The sequence below is a fragment of the Amblyomma americanum genome, chromosome 10 (assembly GCF_052857255.1).
Source record: "Amblyomma americanum isolate KBUSLIRL-KWMA chromosome 10, ASM5285725v1, whole genome shotgun sequence".
Lineage (NCBI taxonomy): Eukaryota > Metazoa > Arthropoda > Arachnida > Ixodida > Ixodidae > Amblyomma > Amblyomma americanum.
Window position 1 is genome coordinate 130,568,318 of NC_135506.1, and position 11,672 is coordinate 130,579,989.

The 11,672-nt window shown below is 45.8% G+C and overlaps 1 protein-coding gene across 1 annotated transcript in view; it reads right to left on the bottom strand.

The window, feature by feature from the left end:
• Window positions 1–10,226, bottom strand: part of LOC144108711 (uncharacterized) — a 39,664-nt gene extending 29,438 nt beyond the window's left edge. Inside the window, exons 1-2 of the mRNA XM_077641881.1 lie at window positions 9,403–10,226; window positions 2,447–2,539 (exon numbers count right to left, since the gene is read on the bottom strand). Of these exons, the coding sequence (XP_077498007.1) occupies window positions 2,447–2,539; window positions 9,403–9,670 (361 nt within the window). The 5' untranslated portion in view covers window positions 9,671–10,226. The remainder of the gene's footprint in view (window positions 1–2,446; window positions 2,540–9,402) is intronic.
• Between the last annotated feature and the right edge of the window lie 1,446 nt (window positions 10,227–11,672).

The following is an 11,672-nucleotide window of genomic DNA, read 5'->3' on the forward strand; positions in this document are numbered from 1 at the left end:
CATAGAAACGAAGACTGCCCGATGATCTGTAAAGTAGCATGCAGCGGTCTCAATTTTGTCGATTTGGTATTTGATTTGGTAGAGGCTCTTTAGTATACAAGCTCTATAGTAGTTACCCATTGTGTAATCTGGACGTGAGGGTCCGAAGCTAAATTAAAGTCAAACTTTTCTTTCATACACTGACTAGAGAGTCCTGTTTCCTGTTTAAATCATGCAAAGTCACACACAACTATGATATCGTATATCGTATATGATATCGTATAGCTGGTATACACGTGGCAACCACATCAATCGTCTGCTTGACAGATGTTCCCGGTGCCACGTAGACTCCTTGGATGATAATGCCGCCTTCCAGAAGCCGAACACAGCAGGCTTCACCATTATTCACCGCCATCGAAGGGAGGAAGATTTCTGACAGCGGCGATACCTTGTTTCACGTAAACACATACTCCAGCGTTATTTGGTTGAAGTCAAATTCCAGGCGACAACCTCAGGGTCGGAAGAGTTAATCTTCTCTTGTCTATACAGCCGTTTAGAAGCGCCTGCACTCTCCTTCTCTGCATGCATGTCAAACGTTGAGATACAGACGCCCACTAAATCGGCGCCTTTTATACGCAATCCTGCGCATGCGAAGCGGGGTTCGGGTGATAGAGCGGCGTGCGGCGAGGCGGCGACGAATAACGCGGCGCAGCAGTGGGGTCTCTCTGGTTACCATGGTAACGGCCCATGCGCACAACTTTCCTCTGCCATGTACCGCGAGATGCTCGACTGGTGGCCTAGTGTAGCTGCCGCTTCAAAAGACCTGTAAGGACCACTAAGGGATCTTGAACAAATAAATGAAATAAAGCAAGAATATGCGCCTGGCGTAGGGGCCGATATGCTGTTCACCGCATGTTTACAGGAGGTATTCCGAGGACTGAATTGGGAACAGTTGGGAATAAGAATAAATGGAAAATACCTAAATAATCTGCGATTCGCTGATGACATTGACTTGCTGAGTCACTCAGGAGGTGAACTGCAAATCATGATCAATGAGTTTGAGAGGCCGAGCAGAACGATGGGTCTAAAAATTAACATGCAGAAAACCAAGGTAATGTTCAACAGCCTTGCAAGGGAACAACAGTTCCCAATTGGCAGCGAGAGCCTGGAAGTTGTGACGGAATACGTCTACTTAGGGCAGGTAGTGACAGCTGATCCGGATCATGAGAGGGAGATAACTAGAAGGATAAGAATGGGGTGGAGCGCATATGGCAAGTTCTCGCAGATCGTGAGTGGCAGTTTACCAATTTCCCTCAAGAGAAAAGTGTACAACAGCTTTATCTTACCGGTACTCACCTACGGGGCAGAAACGTGGAGGCTAACGAAAAGAGTTCAGCTTAAGTTAAGGAAAACGCAGCGCGCCATGGAAAGAAAAATGATAGGTGTAACGTTAAGAGACCGGAAGCGGGTAGAGTGGGTGAGGGAACAAACACGGGTTAATGACATCCTAGTCGAAATCAAGAGAAAGAAATGGGCTTGGGCAGGGCATGTAATGCGAAGGCAAGATAACCGCTGGTCCTTAAGGGTAACGGATTGGATTCCAAGAGAAAGTAAGCGTGGCAGGGGGCGGCAGAAGGTTAGGTGGTCGGATTAGATTAAGAAGTTTGCAGGCAGAGGGTGGATGCAGATGGCAAATGACAGGGTTAATTGGAGAGACATGGGAGAGGCCTTTGCTCTGCAGTGGGTGTAGTAAGGCTGATGATGATGATGATGATGATGATGATGTAGGGGCGTGAAATGAGCCTTGCAGAGAAGTGGCGAGTATTTAACCGAAACGTTGGTTCGTGCTCCAAGGGCATGAGATGGGCTGGAGTAGAGCTTGGCAATAGTGATATGTACTCAGGGCAAAGACAAATTCCTAGTAGCCTTTCTCTGATGCGCATAATGACGTGAATCAGAGGATCTGGTTATATAATGGATGTCCAGGTGTCGAGCTGATGTAAAGCGCCCTTAAGGATGCAGCATACATTTAGGGCAGTCCCCATTTGAGTCCTGATAAAGCAATAGCGCAAAATAAACCTGCGTCCGGGACATCGTTTCACGGGCCATGCAAATTCGCGTGGCGCTCATCATGCACACCGGCTGCCGCGGCTGAGTGGTTAGGGCGCTCGTCTACTGAGCCGCAGTTCCCAGGTTCGAACCAGGCCGCGGCGGCCACGTTTCGACGGAGGCGAAACGCAAAAGGCACCCGTGTGTTGTGCGATGTCAGTGCACGTTAAGGATCCCCAGGTGGTTGAAGCTATTCCGGAGACGACTACTCCGGCGCCTCTTCGTTCCTTTCTTGTTTCACCCCCTCCTGTATTCCTTCCTTTACAGTGCGGTTCTAGTGTTTGCCAAGATGTGAGGCAGTTACTGCGCCATGTCCTTTCCTCAAAAACGAAGTGTTAATTTTCAGAATGCAGCCTACCTGACTTGTGGTCTTGCCTGATGAAGACGACGAGAAGGCAGAAAAGTGCGAACAGTCCGATCACGGGCAGAGCCCAGATCCACGATCCGGCACCTGGAACGTGGCGCAACGTGGCCAGTTACTTGTGCGGAACCACTATTCCTAGGAATAAACCCACAGTAGGATCTTCCGGTGTATGTGCTTTCGTGCCAAATAAATAAACAAATAAAGTAAAGAATGCCGCGGCTGGGTTTCGAACTCGCAGCGGCGCAAACAGATCAGGTTCCCTGAGCTGTGCACGAGAGCCCAAAGCTATCGCCACCGCCGATCACGCCTCGAACTGCAACACAGTCTCGCGCTGTACATTGCGCGTCATCATCTTCATCAACTAATCAAGACTATCGATAGACGTGCCGACGGCCGAGCAAACCAAAACCATGAGCATCCGTACGCATCCGTACTCACGAATGCCGCTTGTACAGGTGCCGTACTCACGAATGCCGCTTGTACAGGTGCTGCTGCAGCTTTTCCTGGCCCAGCTACCGAGTCGACCCTATTGCCTGGACGGGCCAAGGATGAACGTTTCGGAGAGCGGCGCTGCAGCCTTCTTCACAGAGCATTTGGATGCATACTGCCTCCCTACGGATTGGCCGCATCACCCTTCACCGCTAACTCTGGAAGACACTTCGCAGTTCGTCGAGCAACATGGGGCCACGTTACCTATCCGGCTTTTGAAAAGGGCGCTATTCCTGCTGACACTGTGGGCCACGAAACTGCTGCTACGCATCCGTACTCACGAATGCCGCTTATACAGGTTAGTTATCTTGAAAGTAAGTGTCATCGTGACAATAATGTTTGTTTCTGCGGTGTCGTGGCCACCTCATGTGGGGGTTATGTATGTACCTGCTGCTGCGTCGTACATTTGGCGCCTTTGGGTTCGGCGATGGTGTAGGGGTACAGCGTCCACCTCGCGTGCAAGAGGATCGGAGTTCAAATCCCGGTTCCACGTAATTCTCTACCGAGTTTGAAAAAACAAAATAACAAAACAAAAACTCCGCGTGTTGATGGAATTGCATAACGAGGCCTGGTGTGCGGCCTGATCTCGGTGGCCAGAACCGACAACGCACTCCCTCACCAGAACAGGATTTGGCCACCCTGGTGTAGTACTTTGCCACAACCTTCTATGAACAAACCAATTAACCCTCGGCCCTCAGTCCCCAGCGGTTGCGAAGCAACTGACTAAGGCGGTGGTCAGACCTATGACGCAGCGGAGGGTGATAGGAATTTCTGGCTCCGGACAGGCCGCCATTGGAATCTGAACCTGGCAGCGTTTAACGCTAGAACTTTATCTACTGAGGCTAGCCTAGCAGTGCTGTTCGAAAAACTAGAGGGCATTAAATGGGATGTCATAGGGCTTAGTAAAGTTAGAAGGGCAGGTGAGGCGTATACTGTATTAAAGGACGGGCACATACTGTGCTATCGTGGATTAGCGGATAGACGAGAACTAGGTGTGGGATTCCTTATTATTCAGGTTATAGCTGGGAACGTAGAGGAGTTCTATAGTATTACCGAAGGGGTGGCAGCTACCGTAATTAGGCTTAATAAGAGGTACAAGCTGAGGTAGTGCAGGCCTACGCGCCTACATCTAGTCATGATGACCAGACTGTTGAAAGCCTCTATGAAGACCTGGAATCGGCACTGAACGCAGTAAAAAACACGACACTGTACTCGTGGGCGATTTCAATGCGAAAGTGGGCAAGAAGCAGGCTGGCGGCCAGGCCGTAGGCGACTATAAGATAGGTTCGAGGAATAACAGGGGAGAGCTATTGCTAGAGTTTGCAGAAAGAAATAATTTACACATCATGAATACCTTCCTCCGCAAACGAGAAAAGAGGAAGTGGACCTGAAAGAGCCCTAATGGTGAGACTAAAAATGAAGTGGACTTCATACTATGTGCTTACCCTGGTAGGTGCTATACCCTGGTATCGTGTAGGATGTGGAGGTCCTTAGAAAGGTGCGTTGTAGCGACCACAGAATAGTAAGGTCTCGAATTAGCTTTGACTTGAAGAAGGAACGGAAGAATCTAGTAAAGAGGAAGTCTATTAACGAGCTAGCGGTAAGGGGAAAAATAGAGAAATTCAGGATATCGCTGCAGAACATACATTAAGCTTTAACTGATGAAGACGATCTTAATTTTGATACGATGAACGATAATCTGACAGCTATCATTACGGAGTGCGCAGTAGAAGTAGGCGGTAGGACGGTTCGACAGGATACCGGCAAGCTATCTCAGGAGACGAAAGATCTGATTAAGAAACGTCAAAGCAAGAGGGCGTCTAACCCTACAGACAGAATAGAACTAAAAGAGGTATCGAAGGTAATAAATAAGCGCAAGGTAGCCGACATAAGGAAGTTTTATATGGAGATAATCAAGCATGTTCTAAAGAACAAAGGTAGCCTAAAAGCAGTGAAGAGGAAATGACGCTTAGGTAAAATTCAGATGTATGCGTTACGAGACAAGGAGGGTAATGTCATTAGCAATATGGATAAGATAGTTGAAGAGTTCTACACAAATCTATACAGTGGCCAATGTAATCAGGACGTTATTGACAGAGAGAGTAGCTCACAGCAATCCGTCATCCCACCCTTAACGAATGAGGAATGCAATGCGTCCATTCCATGACGGACGGGATGACTGCGAAAGGAATGGACGGAAAGTCGCTGTCATGCCGTACGTTCACCAGTTCTCAAACTTGAGCGCGTTGCGCACAGAGTGGGAGTAAATGTGATGTCTATGCAAACTGCACCGTCTGTGCAAAAAGGTAAACTCTTCTGGCCCCCGAATGGTTGTATGTTTCAAAAGGCATGAGAAGCATTTTGTTTATTGGTGTACCCTGGTAGTTTATGAGGTGCCCTTTCTTGCGGAGCCCCATGTGTTGGTCATACGGGGCGCTGTATAAATGATCGCCCCAGAGAGCACGCTTGATCCTTGAAGGATATTGTTCCCCAAAACAACCTGGTCGCACACTAGAAATCGTGCAAGAACTGCGTTCCCCTTTTTGAACAGTGCAAAATTCTCATATGCTACCCCGAGCACTGCACGAGGGAAATCTAAGAAGCCCTTGTGATCGCGCGCAAGGGATATTCATGTGCCAGCAAACCTGTTTTATTATCACGCCACGGGCTGAACTATCTTAACACAGCCTGACGAGCTTGATGCCCTTGTCTTGACGTTGTTGGTTTTTTCTTTTTCGCGCCTGCCCATCAGTCATATTTTCCGTGTATTTATTTCGCTCTCGCACTAAATATACTCAGTTGTTAGCGCTCGAGTCTGCCTGTCTTTCTTGTCCTGTGTTTTTTTTCTTTTTGCGCTGTTTTCCTAGAGAATGCCTCACCAACTTGCCCAACAATACACCTTGATGCAACTTAGCTATAGTGACGCCTGAGCAATCTGCTGCTTTCGGGGCTATTTGTGTGTAGTGTAAGCGAAACTTGAGCGTGCTCACCAGCGCCACCATCGTCCGAAGCATCGGACGTAGTACGTCCAGTATTAGCGCGAGTGCCACGTGGGAACATGGTCGAACGGTGAGGGCGGAAGCTGTGCGAGAACACTCTTATGCAACCTATGGCATTAAGGCTGATAGATTGGAGGCCCTCGTTGAACTATTAAGCATGCATACTAGTGAAGGGAAAAGAGGTGCTCGTTATGGCATACATGACGGACGTCAACACGCACAGAAACCAAGAAGCATAGGGGATGTATTGTTTTTAGTGTGTAGTTTTACATCAGTGGGGATTAATAAAAGCAGAAAAAACAACTACATGAATCTGGTGTTATCCCAACCCACGACCTCAGAATTTCGCGTCCGGTGCTCTGCCAACTGAGGTACGGCGACAGAAACGGTGATTAGCTAGTTTGGTCACAATCCGGTGGCTCGGTTGTGATGACACCACAAGGTCACGTGACCTAGCTTGCCAGCCTATGTTGCTTGTCCGGGGATTGCTGCCTCAGCCACCCTGCGTCACTCTATTTATCGTTCACAACGCCGACAACGTCGACAACGTAGACAGCGCCGACAACGGATTTTCTGCGTAGCGACTACTTTAACGCTAGCTCGTTAATATCCTCCTTATGGGTTCGGCTACTGTATGGATCTATGTAGAACTCGTCGTCGGATCTAAAAATCTTATCGATAATGGTAATGAGCCGCCGCGGTGGCTGAGTGGTTATGGCGGTCGGCTGCCGGCCCGAAAGACGCGGGTTCGATCCCGGGCGCGGCGGACGAATTTCGATGGAGGCGAAATTCTAGAGGCCCGTGTGCTGTGCAATGTCAGTGCACGTAAAAGAACCCGAGGTGGTCGAAATTTCCGCAGCCTTCACTATAGCGTCCTTCATAGCCTCGGACGTTAAACCCCCATTAACCAAACCAATCCATAATGGTAATGACGTTCCGACGTGTTTCTTAGAGCACGCATGTGATCTTTGCCTGCGCTTTATTTCCTCCCGACCTCTATTAGGCTACATCCGTTGTTTAGAGCGTGATAACTTTTTTTCATATATGGCGGTTACATACGCTCATTGGTTAAGCTTCATAGCTCAGACAATTCTTCTGTCTGCTTGGTTAGGGGCTGTAATGTCTTTAGGGTTTAAAATCACATCTCTCATCTCTTAAATATCTTCCCGGTATACCGCCAAGCGATCTTACCACCCACTTCTACTTCGCACTCCGTAATGATACCTGCGTTATTGAAGTTCATGCTTGAACACTGCCAGTGGCATATGGACTCTGAGTTCACAAAATTCTATAGGCACCATTCGTATGAAGTATTTCAGTAGGGACAGGACCGTGGGTTCCGCACAACTGGAATTTTGTAAAAAAATTGACCCCTTTTTTCGATGTTCAAATCGAGACTGCAGCAGAAATGAAAAGGCCTTTTTTAAGACAGTTTTTTTTTTAAGAAAGTAAATGGTGCAGTAACAGTCTCACTTCTCAGTAAACACCTCAAACACGTCATAAGGAGACAGAACTATAGAAGAGAAAAGTGAGAAAGAAACCATGAGAAAGAAAGAGAAAGAAACAAAGAAAGGAAGAAGTTAAGAAAGAGAAAAAGAAAGAAAGAAGCACACACACAAAAAAGAGAGAATGCGAAGAAAACAATTAAAGAAATAATTACGTAAAGAAATAGAAAAGCAAAAATAAAGCGTTAATGAAACGAAACGAACAGCAAAGGAACCGGAATGGATATATATTTGCCAGCCGCTAGAAGATGCAGCACCTCGAAAAACGTTTCAGAGATAAAAAACGTAAAAATATTCTTAAATTTGAGACAGTGCTTATTGAGGCATATACAGCGATGATTTGCATAGTGAGTTGGCTCCAGTAAAAATATGAAACCCAGTACGTTGCACACAGCACCAGTCAATGGCATTTATTTCTGAAAGCTTAATCGAATTATTTCTAAGCGAGGAAAAAACTTATCAAGTTGAGTCCTCGCATTCAACCTCGGTGTTGCTCGGTGCTTGCTCTTCACTGCAATACACGCTAGAGCCGCCGCTAGAGCGCTTCCCAGCAAATGAACAGCTTTGTACTGTCGGCCTTGAGGAACAGGCGTTCTGCTCGAGCTCCGACAGAAAGCGGCAGCTGCATTTTATAAGGTCTCCTCGCGGCTACAGAATGAGAAGAGTGGTTGGGGCAGTCTTGATCCTCATCTCCTGTTACCGCGATGGGGTTCGTGGTCCTTCTGCCAAACGGTTGCTTCTTTTTTGTTTTTTTCTAACTATGCCCTTCGGATTTCTGTATTGCCGAAGCCGGTATCGTCGAAGCCCAGTGCGCCACATAATGCGAACAGCGGATTGTTGGTTCTGAGTATATTTGCAGGCGTCGGCGGTGTGTGGTGAAGTGAAGAAAAGCACGGAGGGACGCCAAGGTTGAACGCAGGGACTAAACTTGCAAAAGTGTTTTCTAAAAAAACGAAAAAATATCTGCCTAGTAGAGTTGCACAAATAAATGACACTGAATGACACTGCGCAACTTACTGCCTTTCATATTGTTACGACCCGGCAAGCCGATGAAGACAGGACTACATGATGGATGGCGATAGAATGACTTATAGGCGGCGGGCCTAGCGCAAGCAGTCCGTGCCGCGTCGCTGCCCACTTTGTCGTCTTCTATACAGTGACAATGTTTTTTACTTGAAGCACCTCACAATGCACTGGATGGCTGAATCTTCCTCAAAAAATCAAAATTAAGGAAACAGAAGTTTTTTGGTGAGAGTGGTTATTTTTTTGTTATGTAATGAATATTTTTATCCGGTTTTTGAACTTCTCGACAACTTCGAAAAAAGTTTTCATTACTGTAATGAGGATATAAGATTTGATAAGGCATGTCAAATTATTTCTTTACCGTTTCTGTATGTTTAACAGCAAAAGCAAATAAAAAAAATTCATTGCAGCTAATTGTGTATAAACGCAAAGTCGTTTATTTACATAAAATCTTTCATTATCCGACACATTTTGAAAATAAAATTTTTTTTTAAATTTTGCTACCGCCGGAAAGTTGAGATAGCAGCCACGGCGTGAAGAAAATTTTTAAGCAAGAACAAGACGGGATAAAGAATGTGATAGTAACGCAATAGACCATGATTGTTTCTTGAATTGAAAATGGTGGAGCGCAAAGTGTGCATAAGATTGCGTGGAATGATCCATATACTAACAAAATTAAGCGAAAATCAAACGCCATATGCGAAAAACTGATAAGCAAGAACAGCAGAAACAGTCGTAAAACAGAAAATGACCAGACGACGTTTTTTTTCTGTAAGACTTCTTAGCAATAAATAGCGATTAGATTTGATTGATTGATTGAATGATTGATTGATTGATTGTCACCATTGCTGGAATGGGTTTTGAAATAAGGGAGCAATTACACACTACACAGGTGTCACGGCTGTGTGCACAGCGCGCGTACAGGCTCGCTTACCGTCGGGCCCCGTCGAAGTGAGGAAGAATGCGACGAGCAGGCTGCAGAGGGCCAGCACCAGCACGGCAGCCACCGCCCAAGCCCACCAGGGGAGGCCGCCGCTGCTACGCGAATAACGGAGAGAAGGCAAGAGGACGCTTGCTTGGCCTGTCATGCACCCAAACCAGGCCACTAATAGCGACAGAGGCGATACATGCCAGTACGCGGTACCCCATCGAAACGTTTCACTGTAATGATCCCCGCACCTACATGTGCTGGCACGTCCCATACAAATAAGGAAGAACAAATTGACCTGGACAGTGCTAACAACGGTTTCGAATGGTACGACCGATGGGGCATGATTCTGAATGCTGATAAAAGTGTTTATATACCGTTAACCTGAAAAACTATACATCATAGCTACACATATAAATTAGGCTCTCTCCCTCTTCAACAAGTATCCAACTACAAATACCTAGGAGTAACCGTAAGTAGCAATCTATCGTGGAACTTGCACATAAACAATGTCTCTTCTGCTGCATTTCAAAAATTGTGCTGCTTAAGACACCAAAATAAAAATGCCCCTTCTAAAATTAAGCTACTTTGTTATTCTTCAATAATTAGACCTAAACTCTAATATGCTTGCATAGTGTGGGACCCGTATACTAAATCTAACGTAAAAAATCTGGAAAAAACAAATAGAAGAGCTGTCAGGTTTATTTTTAATAAATATGCAAGTATTCCCTCCAACCACTTTGATGGAGAATAACAAAATTGAACTACTTGAACATCGAAAAAGAAAGCTTAAGTTAGAATTTATTTCTCTCTTATTACATAAAAAAGCTTGGTTTGGATCCCTCATCATACTATTAAACAGCGTGCGCTAACAGGACGTACACAGGAAACTTGGAGACAGAGGAAAGAAGCGCAACTTCCAATTTTAATGAGAGGAAAGGATGTTGAAAGTTGGAAGTTGCGCTTCTTTCCTCTGTGTCCAAGTTTCCTATGTACGTCCTGTTAGCGCACGCTGTTTAATAGAGATGTACCAACTAGTCCGTCAGAAAGTTTTACTACCCTCAGCATACTTAACGCCGGCACCAACCACACAAACTCGTCAACACCATCCCAGTTCTCTAACCCCTATATTCGCTAGAAACGACACAAGTTTTCTTCTTTCCACACACAATAACAGATTGGAATCAGATAATTAAACCATTGTCCCAGGAGTTTTAAACAATTATTGCTATACTTTGTTGTTTTTCTTAAGTGTCGCGTTTTTTGTAGTTCGATTCATTTGTTCGCCCACCCTGCTTGGACTCAGTGTCCGCAGTAAGTAAATAAAAATTTGAGGATTGCTATATTCAATATGATTTTCGTGTAACTCGTACAAATACTTTATGGAACATGCTGGATTCATATAGATATACATGGCGCATACGGACTACCCGATATGTGCACTCTGCACAACATCAAGCTAGTCACAAGAAATCACGTGGATATCTTTAGCAAAGTATCGGGAAACCATTCAGAAAAGTATATCGAAAGCATATGAACTTCCGCAAACTTTTTGATATAAGGATTCAGTAATCCCATTATTTCAGAATATTCGCTCTGATAGAAATATTCAGTAGGCCAGCAAGTGAATTTACGGCACGTTCGTCCACTGATGCCCAGCCCCAGGTAAACTGACCTGCTTTTTCTTTCAGGCAAACCGCTGCACACAGCAGAACATACTTGGCGCTCGCCTTCGGATCACTTTGGGCATTCACGGTAATATATTTTTGTGGCACACATATGCTCTTATAGCCTGACTGCGGCGCTTATAAGTATGCAATCCGCGCACTGCGATGTGCTAGTCGTCCGTGTCGCTCATTAAACAATCAGTGCTTATGGGGCTTTTGTTAGCGTAAAAAAGAACAGTCGAACTCCGCGTGCCGGTGACAACGCTGTGTATGATAGACGAGCCGACTGAAGTTGTTCCTAAATGAACTCCTTATTGGGCTTACTTTCATCAAGAAAGAACCGGAAATATCGGGAGCATTGAAAGCATGCAGCGTGCTCGGCGGTCGTCGATGGACAGAATGTCTGCCGCTCTCGGCTGCTGTTAGTTTAATGCTTGCAAAGGAATTTCGAGATAAGGCACCAAAAGCGACTACAACAGCCTTTTTAAACGTAGAAGTTGTACGCAAAAAGCAACTACAACAGTCTTTGAAAACGCAGGAGGAGTTGTACGCGGCTACGATAAATCGAGATAAATGTGGTCGCATCTTACGTTAGAAACAAATAGTACA